Source organism: Scyliorhinus torazame, chromosome 14 (genome assembly GCF_047496885.1).
Source record: "Scyliorhinus torazame isolate Kashiwa2021f chromosome 14, sScyTor2.1, whole genome shotgun sequence".
In the NCBI taxonomy this organism is placed as follows: Eukaryota; Metazoa; Chordata; class Chondrichthyes; order Carcharhiniformes; family Scyliorhinidae; genus Scyliorhinus; species Scyliorhinus torazame.
Window position 1 is genome coordinate 51,295,822 of NC_092720.1, and position 22,371 is coordinate 51,318,192.

At 40.7% G+C, this 22,371-nt stretch overlaps 1 protein-coding gene across 1 annotated transcript in view; it reads left to right on the forward strand.

Annotated features, from left to right (window-relative positions):
• Positions 1–22,371, forward strand: part of psmd1 (proteasome 26S subunit, non-ATPase 1) — a 164,178-nt gene that overhangs the window by 22,237 nt on the left and 119,570 nt on the right. The window contains exons 7-16 of the mRNA XM_072474177.1: positions 1,563–1,789; positions 3,042–3,108; positions 10,748–10,885; positions 10,970–11,058; positions 11,879–11,957; positions 14,409–14,582; positions 15,148–15,259; positions 16,551–16,747; positions 17,704–17,799; positions 20,205–20,269. Coding sequence (XP_072330278.1) covers positions 1,563–1,789; positions 3,042–3,108; positions 10,748–10,885; positions 10,970–11,058; positions 11,879–11,957; positions 14,409–14,582; positions 15,148–15,259; positions 16,551–16,747; positions 17,704–17,799; positions 20,205–20,269 — 1,244 coding nt within the window. The remainder of the gene's footprint in view (positions 1–1,562; positions 1,790–3,041; positions 3,109–10,747; positions 10,886–10,969; positions 11,059–11,878; positions 11,958–14,408; positions 14,583–15,147; positions 15,260–16,550; positions 16,748–17,703; positions 17,800–20,204; positions 20,270–22,371) is intronic.

Below are 22,371 nucleotides of genomic sequence, written 5' to 3' on the forward strand. Positions count from 1 at the left end.
CATGGCCCTCCCTCGTGTAGTCTTGGGTGGTTGACTATTTCACTCTGGTTGCAGCAGTGAATCCTGGAAGCAGTGTTTAGCCCAAATGTCAGGCTCCATTCCAGGCTTTTGAGGCTTTATTCAGACAGTCTCAAAGTAAAGAGTCTTGAAAATATAAGGCCTTATTGATCTCTTTGCAGGCACTGCAAGGAGTATTCAAGTTATATACACATCTTTTTGATGGTGTCTCCCATCTACCATCAATTAGGTTGTATATCTATCAATCAAACTCCATCTCCTGATTCCACACCATAGTTGACTACCCTATGTATAAGGCTTGTAGGTCAAGGGTCATCAAATGCAGTAAGAAAAAGCATTTCTGGTAAACGAAAGACAACCTTTAGTCGTCTAGCTTGAAAAGGGAAAACAAGATGTAGATCAAATGCCACCTGTGAATGGCTGATATGAAAAACAAAGCCTTGGGAATGCTCGTCTACAGTTAATATCACTACAGATTATTAATGATTAATTATTTGACTTAATCAAAGAACAGCTCTACGAAGTATGCAATTCAAGATCAAAGCAGTAATAGAATGCAAAATTGCAAAAATTAGTGGATGCCGGCCTTCAAGTCATAGTAATATATCCAAGTTTGTTGATAATCCAAGTTTGGCATGAATGCAAGGCATGGAGAAGACAAGCTGGGGAGAGGAGCGATATAGCTAGATTAACTAAGTGGGCAGCAAGATGGCAGATGGAGTATAAGGTGGGGAAATGTAAAGCTATTCACTTTGGCCATAAGAATAGAAAAACAGAATTTTTTTTAAAGGTGGGGAAACTTGTAAATGTTGTCAAAGAAATTTGGGTACACTCCTACAACGAATGCAAAGTCATCATGCAGGTACAGCAAGCAATTGGGAAGGCAATGGGACATTAGCCTTACAGGATAAAGAGGTTTGCAGTTATAAAGAGTTTTAGTGTGACCATATCTGGAATATTGTGTGCCATTTTGGTCGCCATATTTAAGGAAGGATATATTTGCTTTGAAGGTGTACACCAAGGGTTTATTAAGTTGGTTTCTGGAACGAGGGGTTGTCTTACAATGAGAGTTTAAAAAAAAAAAAAATTTGGAATACAGATTATTATTTTTTTCCAATTGAGGGACAATTTAGTGTGGCCAATCCACCTACCCTGCACATCTTTGGGTACCTCTATTGTTGCGCATTATTTCTCTATTATTGTTTTCTCTCTATTATTCATGCTGACATGAATTTCCTAGCAAATGCTTAATGCAGATAAGATATATATTTGTAAATTTAAACTTATTGTAGAAATATATTTGCCCTAAAAGTTTTCTTTTGAACACTTGCAAGTTGGGAGAAGTAGCATTTATTTCTAAAATCATGATTCCGAACTGGAAAGCCATTTCCCTCAGTGCTGAGGTTAGTTTTTAAATGCTAGCAGGTGGCCCACTTGTGCTTTCACCTATTTGCCCGAGTTGAACCTGTCGTTAAGATTCAAATGATGCTATAGGCTGTTGCAACATGAGATTTGATCTAACTTTTGTTATTTTGTTTCTGTAGTGCCTAATTTTTCTGGATGACCCCCAAGCAGTAAGTGATATCTTGGAAAAGCTTGTAAAGGAGGACAACTTACTGATGGCCTATCAGATTTGTTTTGACTTGTACGAAAGCGCCAGCCAACAGTTCCTCTCTAGTGTTATCCAGAATCTGAAGACTGTAGGAACTCCCATTGCTGTTGTACCAGGTTCTACAAACACAGGAACTGTGCCAACTACTGAGAAAGAAAGGTAAAGATGCTGCTCACAAAGTCATAGCGGATAAGAATTTAATAGAATTTTTTGGTTTATTGGCTTTATATTGATAAACTTGCAGTACTTGTTCAGTAACCATGCTGATACGCATAAAGCACCATGAAAACCCAAACATCCTCCTTTGATTCCACATGCATAGTAATGACTAAAAGACTGTCATGTATTCCAGATGTATTTTCTTTTTGATAATAGTAAAAAGGCAGAGCTACGTAAAAGAAACACCCAACCTGCCACTGTTTCAGGAAACTGTTAAAAATGCAAAGTACATGTGCTGCAGTGGTTCAAGAAGGTGACTCACCACCACCTTCGCCCACATCCAGTGAAACAATTTAAAGGAAAAAGTACTGCATGGAACAGCAAGGTAACAGTTTAGAAATGTTGTTAACTAAACTCTGTCAAGGCAGTGACACTATATCTAGCCTACTGAAATTTTTTAGTTTATCAACATCTGTGATTTCTCACTTATCAATGAGCAGGCACGCAACAGCTGTTAAGTAACGAACAATAGCTCAGCAAGACAATAGTTTGATTTGTGCATAGTGAAAAGCGCATCTGTTCGACAATTGAGAAAATAGGTTTGATGCCTATTGTCTCTGCAGTGCTTTTTGAGTTTTTGGAGGTGTTCCACAGTAGCCTACATATCTGTATTGCATATAAATAACAACTGATCTCCAAAACATCAGTCGGTATATTTTGTTGTATCATTTATATTGAGTTGGGAAATGTAATCAAGAAGTGTATTCTGGTTATTTTTTTGTACTAATCTGTCAGATACAAAAGGATCACATTTGGCTTAGTGGTAGTACTCTTGCCTTCTATGTGAGAAATGTTATGGTTTGACACCCACACCAGAACTTGGATACAAATTACATTATTTTCCTGTAGATATGTAGCAGTAGATGCTCTTCTGTGGGAAGTCCAACTAGTTTATTGATATTTGAAAGTACTGTAATATTTTAAAAAGTGGACTGTTGTATTGGTGTTGGCACACCATATTACATTCATCTGCCCTTAGCTGCACATAGAAATGGGAAACGAATGTAGTCCTTTGCGGAAACCCAGTGATAAAATCTAAAAACTATTACTTTCCTTTATAGTTGAGCTTTGAATGCTGCGAACCAATAAGAGGTTATTTAAACTTAAAATAGATTTTTTTTTAAATGGACAACCAACTGATATTTCTCCTTGATCACCCTTCTTGATAACCCTTTTTGAATTCTTTCTCCAGTGAAGCTATGGAGACGGACGAAAAATTGGGAAACTCTCCAGTAGCATCCGTGAAAACAACAGAATTGGTGAGGAATTAAATAGGATTGTGTTGTGTCCCTCCCCCACCTCTTTTTGTTTGGAAATTTCCATCCATTGTGAGATCTTGCTCCGCCGTATGATTTTGTCAAGCAAGATGACTGTCTGAGGTTCCCAGACTGTTGAGTGATGTATAGTAAGAACAGAATCGGCAGCTTTCTGTTATTGTTTTCTATCTAAAGAGACATGCTTAGTATTACATTTCAGCATATTTCCACTATTTTTCCAAAGTCAGGATTTGAAAATTAGAGTTAATTGTATTTTTCAGTCAAATATATTTACGTTTCTATTTTTATAGAAAAGCACTGGGATGAAAAGTATTTTATTATGTTGGATTCTCCCTCAGAGACTAAAACTGTTAGTTTATCTGAGTAATTAAACAACACCTCACATCCAAAGTGCTGGAAATTCCTCGGGTCCCTGTCTGTGCCTGCATCTCCTTCTTTAAAAACACCTCCTTCAGAGGTTTTTCAAAATAATGGCAGCATGAGGCAGCCAGATTTGCTAAAGAGAAAGCTGACAGAGGTCTTACTGAGATGAAAGGATGGAAGTAATCTTGTTTAAGCCTTTTAGGATGACCCACTAATGCAGGCTAGTGTACTTTGTTATTGTGCAAAGATGTGTAGTATGGGTTGAATTAAGTTCAATGCTAGAAGGGGGCCTGAAAAAGCAGGCAGGATTAGGGAAAACCCCAAGGCGTTCTACACTTATGTGAGAAATAAGAGGATGATCAGAGTGAGAGTAGGGCCAATCAGGGATAGTGGAGGGAACTTGTGCCGAGTGTCTGAGGAGATAGGGGAGGCCCTAAATGAATATTCTGCTTCAGTATTCACCAGAGAGAGGGATTTTGTTGCTCATGAAAACAGCGTGAACCAGGTTAATAGACTAGAACAGGTTAATATTAAGAAGGAGAATGTGCTGGAAAGTTTGAAAAACATCAGGATAGATAAGTCCCTTCGGCCTGACGGGGTATACCCAAGGTTACCACGGGAAGTGAGGGAGGAGATTGCTGCGCCGTTGGCGATGATCTTTGCGTCCTCACTCTCCACTGGATTAGTATCGGATGATTGGAGGGAGGTGAATGTTGTTCCCCTGTTCAAGAAAGGCAATAGGGAAATCCCTGGGAATTACAGACCAGTCAGTCTTGCGTCTGCAGTGAGCCAAATATTGGAAAGGATTCTGAGAGATAAGATTTATGATTATTTAGAAAAACATAGTTTGATTAAAGATAGTCAGCATGGCTTTGTGAGGGTCAGGTCATGCCTCACAAGCCTCATTGAATTCTTTGAGAATGTGACAAGACACATTGATGAAGGTTGGGCAGTGGATGTGGTGTATATGGATTTTAGTAAGGCATTTAATAAGGTTCCCCATAGTAGGCTCATTCAGAAAGTTAGGGGGCATGGGATACAGGGAAATTTGGCTGACTGGATACAGAATTGGCTGGCTGAAAGAAGACAGCGAGTGGTAGTTGATGGAAAGTATTCCGCCTGGAGGTCGGTGACCAGAGGTCCCGTATTTGGGACCTCTGCTCTTTGTGGTTTTTATAAATGACTTGGATGAGGAAGTGGAAGTGTGGGTTAGTAAGTTTGCCGATGACACAAAGGTTGGCGGAGTTGTAGATAGTGTTGAGGGCTGTTGCAGGTTACAATAGGACATTGACAAGATGCAGAGCTGGGCTGAGAAGTGGCAGATAGAGTTCAACCTCAATAAATGTGAAGTGATTCATTTTGGAAGGTCGAATTTGATTGCTGAGTACAGGGTTCTTGGAAGTGTGGAGGAACAGGGATCTTGGGGTCCACGTACATAGATCCCTCAAAGTTGCCACCCATGTTGATAGGGTTGTTAAGAAGGCGTATGGTGTGTTGGCCTTCATTAACAGGGTGATTGAGTTTAAGAGCTGCAAGGTTTTGCTGCAGCTTTATAAAACCCTGGTTAGACCACACTTGGAATATTGTGTCCCGTTCTGGTCGCCTCATTATAGGAAGGATTTGGATGCTTTGGAGAAGATGCAGAGCAGATTTACCAGGATGCTGCCTGGACTGGAGGGCATGTCTTATGAAGAAAGGTTGAGGGGCTCGGGCTTTTCTCACTGGAGCGAAGAAGGAAGAGAAGTGACTTGATAGAGGTGTTCAAGGTGATGAATCATAGAATCATAGAATTTACAGTGCAGAAGGAGGCCATTCAGCCCATCAAGTCTGCACCGGCTCTTGGAAAGAGCACCCCACTTAAGCCCACACCTCCACCCTATTCCCGTAACCCAGTAACCCCGCCTAACCTAACAGCAATTTTAGCATGGCCAATCCAATTAACCTGCACATCTTTGGACTTGTGGGAGGAAACCGGTGCGCCCGGAGGAAACCCCCACAGACACTGGGAGATCGTGCAGACTCTGCACAGACAGTGACCCAAGCCGGGAATCGAACCTGGGATCCTGGAGCTGTGAAGCAACAGTGATAACCACTGTGCTACTGTGAGAGGCATGGATAGAGTGGATAGCCAGAGACTTTTCCCCAGGTCGCAAAAGGGGACATAATTTTAAGGCGATTGGAAAAAGGTATAGGGGAGATGTCAGAGGTAGGTTATTTACACAGAGAGTGGCGGGTGTGTGGAATGCACTGTCGGCAGTGGTGGTGGAATAGAGTAATTTAAGCTACTCTTGGACAGGTACATGAAGTTGAAGGGGTGTAGGTTAGGTTAATCTTAGATTAGGCTAAATAGTCGGCACAACATCGTGGGCCGAAGAGCCTGTACTGTTCTATGTTCTATAAAGCAGCTTATTGATAACCTGTTCTTACCAAGTATTTTGTCTGCCTTTGGACAGATTGAAGAAACATTTGCTAAGGATGAAATTAGCAAGTTCAGATCACAAGAGTGTGCTTTTGTTACATTGTTGAGTTGCATGATTATGCAAGTAAATACAGGATAGTGCCAGTCAAATCCCATCAAGGAAACTCAGACCACTTAAAGAGCGATTTAAAAAGCCCCCGCAAGGACATTTGTCCCAGCTCTGTCTGGGTGCAATCTGTCCGGTTTGTACATGTCCCACCTTCCCCAGAACCGGCCTCAGTGCGTCAAGAATCCGAATTCCTCCCGGCTACACCATCTCTCCAGCCACTTGTTCGTTTGATTTATCCCCTTATTCCTGCTCTCACCAGCACATGGAACTGGGAATAATCCTGAGATTACTACATTTAAGGTCCTGCTAACTTCCTGTCATTGTTGGTACAATGTGTACCACGACCACTGGTTGTTTACCTTCCCTCCCTAGAATGCCCTCCAGCCCCTCTGTGAAATCCTGGACCCTGGCACCAGGGAAGCAACATACCATCTTGCTGTACCCTTACTATTTAATCCCCTATCACTGTAGCTCTCCACTCATTTTTCACCCACAACCCCTGAAAAACAGAGCCACCCATGGTACCATGAACCTGGCTGCTGCTGTTTTCAACCCCCCCCCCCCCCCCCCCCCCACACACACACACACACCACCACCACACAGTATCCAAAGTGCTCTAACTGTTTGAGAGGGGGATGACCACAGTAGACCCCTGCACTACCCTCCTGAGTCTTTTACTGTTCCTGATGGTCATCATCCCCTTTCTGTCTGCAATCCTCACCTGGGGTGTGACCACCTTGTTAAATGCGCTACCCATGACTTCCTCGCATTTCAGATGCTCCACTGTGAGTCCGCCCACAGCTCTGGCTTCGAAATCCAGTTAGCTGGAAGCTACATTTGGATACACCTTCTGTATATATGGCCAACAAGGATGCTTGAAGTGACCCTCATTTCCCACATTGCGCAGGAGGGGCATATCACGGACCTGAGGTCTTCTGCCAAGATGTCCCTCTCGTTTAAGCTAGTTACTCCCTCAAAAAAAAAAATTACATTAGCTAGGGGCCTTATTTACGTTAGCTGGGAAATTTGTTTCTTACCAAACACTTTTATTTTAGTCCCGACTTAATAGATTGAAAATATTCACCAGTACTTAACAGTCAACTGCTTTGGTTGATCCCACATCATGTTCTCAACCAACATTTGTTGACAGCTCTTCTACTGATTGGATCCTTTGCAATCCCCCACTCGGTTATCGTGACCCGAGTTGAGTTTTCCCAGAATGCTCCTCAGTCACTCCTCACCATCGGCATTTGTTGATGGACTGCTTCAGTATCTGAGGAGCTGTGAATGATGCTGAACATTGTGCAATCATTAGCGAACATTCCCGCTTCTGACTTTATGGTGGAAGGAAGGTCATTGATGAAGCAGCTGAAGATCGTTTGACCTAGGACACTACCCTAGGAAACTCCTGCAATGATGTCCTGGAGCTAGGATTGAGTCTTTAGAACTCTTTGCCATAGAGAGCTGTGAGGGCAGAGACCTTGTGACTATTTAAGGGTGAGGTAGATTTTTGATTAATAAGGGAATCGAGAGTTACGAGGAAAGGGCATAAAAGTGGACATGAGAAATGTTGGATCAGCCACGATCCCATTGAATAGCGGAGCAGGTTCGAGGGACCAAACGGCCTACTCTTGTTCCTATTTATTATGCTCTTATCCAGTGCCTCCAGCCATTTCTTGACATCACATGGAGTGAATAGAATTGGCTCAGGACTGAAATATGTGATGTTGGGGACTTCTGGAGGAGGCCGGGATGGATCACCCACTCGGCACCACTAGCTGAGGATTGTTACGGATGCTTCAGCCTCATCTGTTGCCCTGATGTGCTGGGCTCCTCTATCATTGAGGATGGAGATATTTGTCGAGCCTCCTCCTCCAGTGAATTGTTTAATTGTGCACCACCATTCACAACTGGATATGGCATGACTGCAAAGCTTAGATCTGTTCTATTGGTTGAGGGATCGCTTAGTTCTGTCTATCACTTGCTGATTATCATGTTAGGCATGCAAGTAGTCCTGGGTTGACATCAGGTTTAAACCCATAGATTTCATAGAATCTATGAAACCTGGTGTCACACAGGACTACTTGTATGCCGAAGAACATAATTAGGTTGACACCTAATTTTTCGGTGTGCCTGGTGCTGCTCCTGGCATGCCCTCCTGCACTCTTCATTGAGCCAGGGTTGATCCCCTGGCTTGGTGGTAATGATAGAGTGGGGGATATGCCGGACCATGAGGTTTCAGATTATGGTTGAATACAATTCTGCTGCTGCCGATGATCCACAGCACCTCATAGATGCCCTGTCCAAAGTTGCTAGATCTTTTTGAAGTCTATCCCATTTAACGTGGTGCCACACAAGACGATGGACAGTGTCCTCAATATGAAGACGGGACTCACTCCTACCAATATCGCCGTGGACCAATGCCTCTGCGACAGGCAGGTTGGTGAGGATGAGGTCTAGTTTGTTTTCCTCTCTTGTTGGTACCTTCACCACCTGTCGCAGACCCAGTCTAGCAGTTATGTCCTTTAGGGCTTGGTCAATCGTAATGCTACCAAGCCACTCTTGGTATATGTAATGTGCGATTCTGTCAGGCTGTTGTTAGACTAGTCTGTCAAGCCACCTGATGTTAGCAAAAAGGATTTTGCAGCGTCAATAGCGCTGGGTTTGCCGTTGTCGTTTCCGGTGCCTGGATTGATGCCAAGTGGTCCGTCCAGTTTCTTTCCTTTTTTCATTGTTCCTATCTCTCCATGGCCTCCTCCCTCCCTTTTTGTCGAACCACCTGTAATCCTCCAAAAGCTTTGCAATTCTCCAACCCTAGACTCTTGTGCATGCCCTACTTTCAGCTGTTTGAACATAAAAAAATAGGAACAGGAGTAGGCCATTCAGCCCCTCAAGCCTGCTCTGCCAGTCAATAAGATCATGGTTGACCTGATATGGGCTTAACTCCACTTGGGCCATAAGCTCTGGAATTCTTTCTTTCTCTCTCAACCTCTGCCTCCAGTTCTCTTATCCTTTTAAGATCCTCCTTAAAACAACTCTTTGACCAAACCGTTAGTGTCTACTATGTCCTTTGGGTTAATGTAAATGTTTGCCTTATTCTCCTGTGAAATGCCTTGAAACATCTTCCAATGTTAAAGGTGCAATAGAAATACAATTTGTTGTAATGTCTCCATGGTGAAAAATGGTCAACACAATGCTTCGGTCAAAAGAAAATTAAATGCAGAATCAGCAAGCTTTTTGTGCTTGATTTTATAAGATGAATTTTGGGGTGAGGAAATGCAATTTGAATAATGAAACGAGTTCTACGTTCATGTTTCGTGACTCTTTATAAGTAGTTTCCTACTTTGTGTCTTCCACATGACCGTTTTTGGCCCAATCCCTTTACAAGTTTGGTTTGGCCTGCCCAAATGGCACACCAAAATTCAAATTTCCAGGCTTAGAAGTATTATTTTTATCACCGCGAAGCTAATGACCTTCATTAGAATGCAATCTCTTATGTAGATAATCTCATAAAGATTGATCATCTCACAATATTTGCCAATACCCATTAATGTGCACAGCATTAGGCCAGTTTAGCTCAGTTGGCTGGACAGCAGGTTCGTGATGCAGAGTGAGGACAACAGCACGGATTAAATTCTCATACCAGCTGAGTTTATTCATGAAGGCCACATCCTCAACTTTGCCCCTTGCCTGAGGTGTGGTGATCCTCCGGTTAAATCGACTCCTAAAGGAGGAAAGAAACCTTTGGCTATCTGGAACTATGCCGACTTTACTTTCTACTTTACTATGCTGTTTGGCACGCAAGTAGTCCTGTGTTGTAGCTTCACCAGATTGACACCTCATTTTTAGGTATGCCTGATGCTTCTGGCATGAACTAACTACAAAGTAACACTTGCAAAATAATTATATGTTCTCGGAAGAAGTCTTGTATTTTGCACAATGCAAGTTGTGATGACATTATTCGCATATTGACATCTTGGAAAACATTCAAGACTCTGGTCCAATCCAGAAGCACCACTGGTGCCTTTTTAAAAATTGTTTTTTTTAGTGAAGCTTATGTGGCAGTGGAACCTTCCCACCTGCCTTCGGGTTTTGAACGTTCAATTAATTTTGGAAACAGAGCAGGCGAAAGCTGCTTTAGTATGTGAGGCATAGCATTTTGGTGGTGGAATACTCTCCCCTTTCTTGGATGAGTGCAGCTCCAATAACACTCAAGAAGCTTGACGTCATCTGGGACAAAGCAACACACTTATTGGCATCTCTTCGACAAATCACTGGCTCTACCACTGATGCACAATGGCACCAGTGTGTACCATCTACAAGAAGCACTGCAGGAACCAAGGCTCCTAAGACAGCACTTCCCAAACCCACAACCACTACTATCTAGAAGGGCAAGCAACAGCACCACCTGGAGGTTCCTCTCCAAGTCACATGCCACCCTGACTTAGAAATATAGTGCCGTTCCTTCACTGGCGCTGGGTCAAAATCCTGGCGCACTCTCCCAAACAGCACTGTGGATGTGCCTACACCACATGGACTGCTGCGGTTCAAGAAGGCTCCTCACAACTACCTCCTCAAGGCCAATTGGGGATGGGCAATGACTGCTGCCCTAGACAGCGATGACCACATCCCAGGAACAAATCAACGTCAAAACATTGTTTTGAAAAGTTCTGTGATGTTTGAGCTCCCAAGGATGTTTGATTGTCAGAGCTTTGTATTTTATTTTTCAGACTGCTGAGTCCAAGGCCTTGCAGGATCAGAACACAAAACTGATAAAAATACTAAGTGGTGAAATGTCTATTGAGTTACATTTACAGTTTTTAATACGAAACAACAACACAGATCTTATGATATTAAAGAACACAAAGGTAAGAGACTGCATCTAACTTTCATTTTAGAATTTAGATACTCACTTTTGTAATGTAACTTATGAACATTTATCTATTTGCTAGGATGCAGTCAGAAATTCAGTTTGTCATACAGCAACCGTGATTACCAATTGTTTCATGCATTGTGGAACAACAAGTGACCAGTTTCTCAGGTAAATCAAAATGCACTAAAAAGTTTATTTATGAAATAGTGTGATTAAGCAAAAGATAGTTTTGCTAGGAAAATAATAATAATAATAATCGCTTATTGTCACAAGTAGGCTTCAATGAAGTTACTGTGAAAAGCCCCTAGCAACGTAGTTAAACCATCTCTAAAGTCCACAGATAAGAGTGCTGCCAAATTCTTAATATATTGTGGGATGGGATAGACAAACATAATGGGCTAGAGGGGAGTTTACGTGTGACTATTATTTTGCTTTGGAATGTACCTTGATGAGCATAGTTGTAGGCGGTCAATTACAAATTGTGAAAATTTGCTGGAATGAAAATTGTTTGTTTGTCCTTCATGTATGAGAATTCTTCACAATAGAGTTATTTTCCAGTATACAATATAAAGCAAAAATACTGTAGATGCTGTAAATTTGAAAGAAAATGCTGGAAATACTCAGCAGGTGCGGCAGCAGCTGTGGAGAGAAAAGCAGTTAATGTTTCAGTTGTCTGTGACCTTTCATCAGAACATTTTGTTTTTGTTTTGTTTCTCATTTTGTGGAAATGAATTGCAGCTTCAGATAATGAGGCCCACCAACGGCTTAAATGTGTAGTTGAATTGTCTGCACTAAAAGTAACCCAAGTTTGGTTCCTACGCTGCTGAATTGGCTAGCGATGAGAGTGACAATCCAGGTACCAGTTAGGCTCTGCACCTGTAAGTTAGGGAAAAGAAGGAACAGATGAAAATAATGCAAAAGTGATGATAAGTGGAAATACATTGTGAGGGAAAAATCAGGTTCACAATTGAATTATTTTGTTTTCTAGAGAGAATCTTGAGTGGTTGGCAAGAGCCACCAACTGGGCTAAGTTTACAGCAACAGCCAGTCTGGGAGTTATCCACAAGGTAATTGCATCCCAGTCTTCGGAAGGAGGAAGAGCTGGATGTCCCAAATTTTGCTGAGTTTTTATTTCATTTTTACCTACTAGATCAATTGGTATTCCTCTTGCAGACATTTTTTTCCCAGCTTTCATTGATAACTTATATTATATAGCACCTTAACATGATAACATCCCAAGGTGGTTCACGAACATCACAAAACAAAGTATGACATGGAGCCGCACAAGGTACAATGTCTCAAAACAGGCAACCGCGGGGACCAGTGTTGTGCTGGATTTCGGGTCTTGCTGAATTTTGGGTTGGGAAGTTCAGGCTGTGGATGATTCAAGCCAAGCTGTACCAGATAGGGTCGAGGGTCATTTGGAACACTGGACTGGGTCGGCATGCAATCGCCGATGCAGATAATTAGTTCGGTATTGCCCCACACCAATGCAATGCCTCGCTGAATTGTCGAGGTAATTTTTTGTTTTGGTTTTACTCAATTAAAATTGATGCATTGCAAATTGTAAAAGAATATCCACTTTGGGACAATCAGATTTGAGACATTGCCTCTGTAAATTAAGTTTATAATAAAATTACAAACATTACATTAATGAAGTATAGTAAAATCTTGAAATGTGAATTGGTTCCTGGGATGAGAGGGTTATCCTGTGATGAGAAATGGAGTAAATTGAGCCTATGCATTCTGGAGTTTAGAACAACGAGAGACGATCTAATTGAAACAAAGACTTGACAGGGTAGACACTTGAGAGGTGTTCCCCATGGCTGCGGTATCTGGAATAACGGGTGCAGCTGCAGGATAAGGGGGGACAATGATTTAGGAGCGAGATGAAGAGGAACAACTTCACTCAGAGTTGTGAATTTTTGGAATGGTCTAACCCAGATGGTTGTGACGCTTCAACGGGAGTAAATTCAAGGCTGAGCTGGACAGGTTTTTGGTGCCTTGGGAATCAAGGGATACGGGGAGCGGGCAAAAAAATGGAATGAAAGATCAGCCTTTATCATATTGAATAGTCGACAAGTTGGAAGGGACTGTATGGTATTTACCTGCCTCTATTTCTTATGTTCTTCTGCAACAGTGCCTCCATCTACCAATAAAGATTGTCAAGATTTATTTCTTCTCCCTTTTATTCTTTGTATGTACTTTCTTTAATGCATCCCATTGCTTTCTTCCGATGTAGGTGCTAGCCTTGCAATACTACACTGATGTTATTCACAGTACAACATTACATGAGCCAACATTTTCTGTTACTCATTATTTTGCCACAAAATGTGTTCTGTAATTTGAATAAAATTCTGAGGTCGATATATGTATATTACTTTTCCTAATATCCATTTTATTCTTTTTGTCAGTTTCCCTGGTGCAATTCTGAGCATTAAAGGTGCTAGATAAATGGAAGTTGTTGTTGTAGTGCAATACTAATGTTACTTAAACCCACTCCATAAATTACCAAAGACACAGAATTCTGCAAAGTCAAATTCATTAGGCTAATCCCAGGTCTCCCTTTCTCATGCTTTTCCCTCCCATTCTCATTCCTCATGAAGCATCATAACATTTTTGAAAGCTATAATGTCTTTTTGGGGGGGAGAGATAAGTGGTAGAGGAGATAAAATAGCATTCGCACCAATGAATTACCTGGATTATCATTTCAATGGAAATTGCCAGCTGCCAATTGGAGAGGGCTAGATAAAATGGTTTGCAAAATTTCTTTGCATTTTGACAAGTGCATTCCCTTGGTTAATTTGTGTTTTTAAAGCCAGATTGGGAATGCGAGTTATCTAAATAGCTCATTGTCCATTTGCCCAAGTTAAAAGTTATTAATGATTCACACCAGGCATCTTCTGTTTTTCTCACCAATTAGTGGAAACAGGCCATCATTACAGTATTTTATTCTATCATAATCATGAATGATAAATCTGGTCACTCTTCCTAAAAATAGCGGTTTTAAACTCTAGTGGGAATATTTCCAATTGCTGAAATCACTCATTATTGCAACCTCTAATCTTTGGTACCATTCTAGTGAATCTATGTTGCATCTTGTCCAATGCTTTTACATCCTTCCATAATGGAGTGCCAAATATTACATGCAGTATTTCAGTTGTTGCTGAACTAAAGTCTTGTACTAGTCCGCATTACTTATTTTTGATGATACAAAGCTAAGGATTCAATTTGCCTTTTTAATGCTCTTAATAACTTGAATCAAGCTTTAATGTTTTATCATGTGTATCTATCTACTCATTAAGGTACCTCTGCTCCTCTATTCCATCTGAATCCGGCCATTTATGTGTATCAATGTCGTTGTACTGAGCATTGTGTAATTTGTTTAATTAAACTGCGACTCTTGATATTCCTGGGAAGATTTGCTATGAGGTAAATAATGAAAATACAGATTGTTTATTTGTACTTCTCAAATATTTCTCTGAAATTTGAATTGTGGAATTATGTTCCTTCTCTAGGGTCATGAAAAGGAGGCCTTGCAGTTAATGGCAACATATTTACCCAAGGACTCCTCACCTGGCTCAGCTTATCAGGAGGGAGGAGGCCTGTATGCTCTCGGTCTCATCCATGCAAATCATGGTGGTGACATCATAGAATATTTGCTCAACCAGCTAAAGAATGCAAGCAATGATGTAAGTTCCAAATACATTTAAAGATGGTTACGTACGTAGAGCAGAAATTCTTGAGGTCAGAATTCTAACTGAGCCACAAAATTGTGGAAACTTAGCACTTTCAGTGATCATCACTAGACTTATTTATGTACACTGGACCAGGTCTGGGTTTTTAACACGAAAAGTGGCTTTTTATGTGCAAACAGCAGTGTGTTATTAATTATGCCTTTTGTGTTGCTGTACATGTTGAGTTGATTCTTATTACCAATTTGTAGTAGCAAACAAATATGACATTTTCTGAAAAATCAGCTTCAGTTTGCCATTATAGAGAGCTTGAATCAATATTTCTAAACTGGTGTGCCAAGTTGGTCTAACCACAGGGCAACTTTAATTTGTGACATGGGTTTCCCCCTAAAACATGCTATCCTTCGAAGGATCCCTATTTCCAGGATTACTTTCAGATAATATTTTTTTAAAAGTTACATATTGTCATAAATTTAGCGTGTCAGTAGGAATTGTTTCTAGTGTAGTTTGCAAAATATTATGTTAGTAAGAAGATGATCTTGACTTTTTTTTTAACCTGTAGATTGTGCGTCATGGTGGGTGCCTTGGTCTTGGTTTGGCTGCACTGGGTACTGCTCGACAGGATGTCTATGACCTGCTCAAAACAAACCTCTACCAGGATGATGCTGTTACTGGTATGGAAGCAAGAAAACCTGCCCCAAATAAAATAGCTGAGAAAGTTAAAAGATATATGGGGTGTTTGTAACTCTTGTTATGCTGCTAAATACCTCTCCATATCCAATCTAGTGATTCCAACTTCTTTTCCCACACCTACCCCCTCTCCTCCCAATTTTTATTTTAAAATCCTCTCCAACAACCATTGCCTTGAAGAGTGACTAAGAGTTGGACTTCCTGATTAGTAATGCATGGTTTGTTACTGAGCTATATCACATACTGATTGGCACTCCATGATGCATATGCAACAGATGATCCACTTAAATTTTGTTGTAACTCAGCTGCTCTGTTTGAGTTTGTATTTGGTTCCAAATGCTAGTTTGCTTGTTTAAAAACTAATTACAAAACTTCAATGTTAACTTATAACTTACTATCTTGATCACCTAGATAAACATATTATCAATATCGAGAACAAGAGGTTTAAAAAAATATTTTTTTTTTTTAAGAGTACCCAATTGTTTTTTTTCCAATTAAGGGGCAATTTAGCATGGCCAATCCACCTAACCTGCACATCTTTGGGTTGTGGGGGTGAGACCTAAGCAGACATGGGGAGAATGTGCAAACTCCACACAGACAATGACCCGGGGCCGGGATCAAACCCGGGTCCTCAGCACTGTGCCGTACTTAAGAGATTTTACAGCACAATTGAATTCCAGGCATACTGCGCCACTAATTGTGAATTGGGTTTCACCACCTGTTCACATCTAATATTCTGTGTGAAAGTGCTGAGTGAAAAGTTTGTATTTCCCAATGTAGTGAGAGGATCGTCTCTGGATTACTTTCATCATCTAACAGTTTGATCTAAAGTGGCATTTCTGGATGTAGGGAAATATATACATACATGGGTATCTCAAAAATGTGTTTGTTCACAGCTTCCTTTGTTTTCTATTGTGATGGAAAAGGACACCTTTGCCAAAATATTTGGCAGCACCTGTCTCGGTATAAATGCCCCATAGATGACAGGATCATTTTACAGTGACGCATTTTACTAGCGCAGGAACCTTTCTGAATCAAAAGAGGCATAGTTCAAACTTTCTGTTCTTGATGATATGTAAAGCAGCCCTGAATTGCAAAGCATGTGATATGCCAACTAATTTTAGAACTGTTGATCCATCAGTGATGGGTAGATTTAGGCAAAACTCTAATCTATCTGATTGGGAAGAAAATTATTTTTTTGCATTTTTATTATTAGAGTAATAATATTTCCGTTCTGACCTTTCCTTTTACTTTTAATTTTCCTGTCCTATTCAGGTGAGGCAGCTGGTCTGGCACTGGGACTTGTCATGCTAGGATCAAAGTCAGCCCAAGCAATTGAGGATATGGTGGGTTATGCTCAGGAAACCCAGCATGAAAAGATTCTTCGTGGCTTGGCTGTAGGCATTGCTATGGTGATGTATGGCAGAATGGAAGAAGCAGATGCTCTGATTGAGAGTCTTTGCAGAGATAAGGTAAGGATAAACATTAGTCGTTTGTTTCCCCCAAGTATTTGTTCTAATTTCTTCTGTTTTATTTGGTGAGATCTGAGTGAGTTGTCATGGTTTATGCATTATAGCATTCACAGTGATGTCAAGTTTGTTTTATTTTTGTTTCAAATAGAAGTTTTAAATGGAGGTAAAATAGCACTTTAATAGCTCTGGAAGTCAGTAGTAGATAATCATCATGTGTGTGCATGTACTTAAGAATATTAGTTTGTGCCGCTAATGGTGACCATTATTAGTCGAGCATTTTGTATTTTGCATTGTGTCTTTAAACAAAAAGTTGAGTTTTATACAAGTATTGTGAAGAGAGATGAATTTTCCTTTCAAACATTTGGTGGTAAGAATAATTATAACATGAGCAAATAATGGACAAAGCCAGCTTGTTGCACCCAATCCATTTCTTCCAAAGGCCACGTTCCAGCTAGTCCATTGTCTACTATATTCCACCTATTTAATCTCTTGAGGAAAGTTCTTTGTAAATGCACACAGGGGCACTAAGCTAAGCAGTTAAAGCACCAGACTATTTAGTTACAATTAATTCAGTTAATCAGAGAATCTGCTTAATTGCTCCATGCTTTTATACATTCTCTACTAAATGTATGGGAAATAGTTTTTGTAGAAGTCATATAATGATGGGTGTATAGGTTGAACACAGAAGCTGTTCAGTCCTGTAATAATTACGGACTGAGCACAGCTGCTTAGAACAAAGGAAGGTTAATACAGTGATCTCAAATTGCACTTGTTGATCAGAAAATAATTCTGAAAAGTTGCAAATGAGTAAAAGAAAATGGTTCAGAAGGTCAGATCTGTTGCACAGTTCCACATAATTGTGTTTTACATTTGTTTTATTTAAACACTCGTATACATATTAATTATACTTGTATTTCATGACTGATATATTTTCTGGGCACTTGTGATCTCTACAGGACCCCATTCTCAGACGTTCAGGAATGTATACAGTTGCAATGGCATATTGTGGTTCTGGGAATAATAAAGCGATCAGAAGACTGCTGCATGTTGCTGTAAGAAAAAACATAATTTTAAGCAAATTTAAAAAATACGATTTAGCATATTACTTCTACTGTAGCTGTTGGATGATTGTTGGTTTTCACCACTTCACCTGTCTTGAAGACACTGATTCTTACGAGAGTCTGGGTACAAGGGCAGCAGCACCCTCCTGTTAACCATGCTCCACATGTAAGTACTTTTGCAGGGTAGTCACTGTTGTAATGCAGGAAATGCAGCCAATGTTCAGACAGCAGGATCCCACTAACAGCAATGAGGTAATGACCAGATAATCTTAAGTTCGCTGAGGTTAGCTGAGGGGTAAATATTGACCAGGATACCAGGAGAATTCCTGAGCTATTTGAAACAGTATTATGAGGATCTTTTACATCTAGCTGAGAGGGCAGAGAGGTTTAATGTCCCATTTGAAAGAACACACGTCAATGTATGTAGCCTTCCCTGAATACTACGCTGAGTACGCAGCTTAACCACCAAACCTGATCCTATTCTCACTTATACACTTTGCAACAGGAGTCACTGGAGGGGAATCAGGAGCTGAACCCTGACTGTATTCCGATCTCCATCGTCCACCATCTGCCTCAGCATGAGGACTCTCCAGTCCAATTGATATCTCCTCAATTACTGCTCAAATCTCCATAATAGCGGCATGGTAGCACAGTGGTTAGCACTGTTGCTTCACAGCACCAGGGTCCCAGGTTTGATTCCTGGCTATGGTCACTGTCTGTGCGTAGTCTGTACGTTCTCCCCGTGTCTGCTTGGGTTTCCTCCGGGTGCTCCGGTTTCCTCCCACAAGCCCCAAAAGACGTGCGTGTTAGGTGAATTGGACATTCTGAATCCTCCCTCAGTGTATCCGAACAAGCGCCGGAGTGTGGCAACTAGGGGATTTTCACAGTAACTTCATTGCAGTGTTAATGTAAGCTGAGCTGACTGGTGATAATAATAAAGATTATTATTAGACAAGAATCAGACTTTGACTTTCTGATCCAGATTTTTCAATGGTGCAGTGAGAACTACCTTTATCCACTGGTCATTTGGTAGAGTTAATCGGTGTTACCATTATACTGGCCTTGGACAGGAGCCATTTGCAAAGTAAATTGTTCTTGATGGTAATAGCATGTATGGGGAAAATGTATGCTTTGCTATTTCATACATTGGGCCTGCTTTAAAAATAAAAGTAGAAAGCCTTTACAAGAAGAAAGCACTTGGCCATTTCTGGCAAAAGTAGTTTTAATTTTAGTTGTGTTAATTCAAATGTTTAGATAAGTTTGATTATGGAAAAGGTGACCTGATGCTCAGTGGAAAGTTCTGTGCATTTGTATTAATACTCGAATTGATAAAATACAAATTCGGGAAAGCAGTCTTTAGTTTGATTATGGAAAAGGTGACCTGATGCTCAGTGGAAAGTTGTGTGCATTTGCATTAAGACTCAAATTGATAAAATACAAATTCGGGAAAGCTATTTATTGGAAGTTTGTTTCTCAGGTCAACAATACAGTCAAGTATCCTATTTGCTGAACAATCTGAATTATGTGGCATGTTTCTAGATTTCAAAACTTAGAGCAGCGCCCACCAGAATGTAGGAGAAGATCTTCCACTTATGTATTTCCTTCTCAGATATGGGTATCTACAAATGTTTCACTCAATGATTTACTTTTTCCGTACAGTCATTGTAATGCAAGCAAACAAAGTAGCCAGTTTGCATATAATGTGGCCCACAAAATTAAATCTGTGTTAGTGGTGGTGGTTGATCTTATAATTGTGCCACTGAAACTTTTACATCTCATCGAAAAGATAACAGATTAACATTTCTTCATTCCAGTACCTGCGTCAACTGATATGCTCAGGTCTGTTGAATTGGGCATAAAATCACAACTTTCTGATTTGGAAGTGAGAGTCCGACCACAAAGCTGTCTAACCTTTGGGCCGGGGCAGAGGGAGTGGTAGATACTGAAGTTCAACTTTGAGGCATAAGAGCAGAAAATTGCCCAAAGCAGAGTTACCATTTCAATATGGTATAGACGGCCCGGGTCACTGTTCGTGTGGAGTTTGAACATTCTCCCAGTGTCTGCGTGGGCCTCGCCCTCACTACCCAAAAAGATGTGCAGGGTAGGTGAATTGGCCACTAAATTGCCTCTTAATTGGGAAAAAAAAGAACTGGGTACACTAAAAAAAAATTTTTTTAAATATGGTACAGACCACCAATTCTTCAAATTGAAATGCGCTTGAGTTAGCATATTCTGATTGCTTCACTACAATTGTGGTGTTGACTACTTCCAATTAATTCTTGCACATTGTAAATGTCTTGGTGCTTTTATTTCTGATACTCATAATAATTTCATTGGAAATGAAATATTGGCAGAGACATGCCTTCGGATTAAGACGTTTTTTTTTGCTTTTTCAGGTTAGTGATGTCAATGATGATGTCAGACGTGCTGCAGTAGAGTCGCTTGGATTTATTTTATTCAGGTACAGTGTTCTGTTGAATTATTTTGGTGCTGAATATAGTGGCTTGAAATGATAAGTTTATTATACATTGCCATTCTGCAACTATTCTTTCTTCTGCCACATGGTGGTGCTGGTTGATGTGAATTGTCTTTTGGGAGCTTGTTATCCTCTCTTGTGCTGCCTTGGTAGAAAGTATTTCCCAAATAGTGAGTAGTGAAGATGCCTGTGTGTATTCATAATGAAATTCCTTTTTTGTATTTTTCTTTCTATTTCTCTGCCGGATTATTTCATCATATTTTACAAATGCTTCATTCTCCATTAGGAAATCATAGAATCTTTATAGCACAGAAGTTGGCCATTTGGCCCATTGTGTCCATGCTGGTCTCCTAAGGAGCAGTTCATGTACTGCTAATCTCCTGTCTTCTCCCCACATTCGAGTGCATTCTTCCTTTTCAGATATTTAGAAAATGTAGAAAAGCTTACGGCGCAGATGGAGGCCATTCTGCCCATCATGGCTGTGCTGACTGAAAAGCAAGCCACCTACTTTAATCCCATTTTCCAGCACTTGCAAGCTTAGGCAGGTGAGAACATCCTGCCGAATAGCTTTCTTTTGCTAAACCAAAAATGGTTTCTCCCCCGTTGGAAAATATCCAGAGGAGAACTTTCTGATATTTACTCTTAAGTGCTGGCTCTAGCAGGTAACCCAGCCTGCAGCTTCCCCGACAGCACAGCTGGTTTTTCTCGCTCGATAATGCAGCACTTAAAAGTAAAGAAATGCTGCAGGCGTCACTGACGGCGTCAAGCTGGCTGATGGACGGGGCCTGACAGAGCCGGGACAGAGAAAGGGCATCCCAATCTGCAAGGGGGGAGGGGGGGGAAAGTCCTCCCCATCCCCTACAGAGTAGAGGACCCCACTCCAAAGCACCCCAGAGAGGCCCTCTGATAATATGCCGGGAACCCTGGCAGTGCAACTATATTGTCCAGGCATGTGTCCTCTTTTCCCCCCACTTCCCACCCAACCGTCCGGGCGGGGTATCTGATGTACATCATCAGTGAGGGCCAAGGGAAATCAGAAAACAAGATCTTGCTGCCAAGATTCTCTTTTCAGTGGTTTCACAAGATTTTCTGGCGGCGTTGCCATTTTCGTCCATGGCAAATGCAGGCAGAAAATCCTTAAGTTGATGTGCCCCACTTGGCAAACCTCACTTTGTAACAATTGAATACATGGTGGCTTTCTATTCCTTTCGAAATGCTCCAATTCCAGCTTCAAAATGTATGAAGACTTTGTCAGGTAGTTTCTGTATCACAAGAAGCTTAATTATAATCTGTGTTTTGACATGCTGGTGTGAACCTGAGACAAGTAGTGGAGGCATTAAGTCTGGATTCAGTATTGCTCTAATTTTGCATGCGTTGTATTATTACTTCAATAATGAGATAATCATTTGTTCTTTAAAATTATTTGTATTGTGAGGAACAGAGTGCACTCAGTTTTTTTTACGCCTTTTATTCTTGTCATTAAATTTGCAATTAACTTTCATTTGTTATGGTATGTTGCAAAGAGTTTACTGTCATACTGAAATGCATGACACGCACATACAAAAACAACAGGCATGAAACGGCAATCGGATCCATCAAAGTTGACACACACAATGACACTCATTCTTACCCACCAGCCACACTAGAGAAACAGAAACAAATAACAAACCCAATTGTGGATGGGGATGGGGGGGACCTTCCTGGAAAATATAGTCCACGGGGACAGCACAGACTTTATTAATTTTTGAAAGATTTAATGGTCCCTCCAGATCAGACTTAGTCAGACTTTCCAGTGGTCATAGTTCTAGAATGTTCTTCTGCCTATTTAGAGGCTCAAATTCAGAATCTTGAATGACTTGCATTCAACCATGCTTTGGAGCATGCTTCTTCCAGTCTTGTTTAAGCCATTTGGAGAGGAATAGAATACAAGTGAAGGGAGAGGGCAGAGTTCTTGCATTTCAATCGAATATACCTCACAGGCTGACCAAGGGCCATTTAAGAGTTGCCTTTCTTTAGGTATTGTTAAGTAAATATGAATTATTCACTGTACGTGGTAGGCGCTTGTTTTATTTTCTAAGAATACAAAT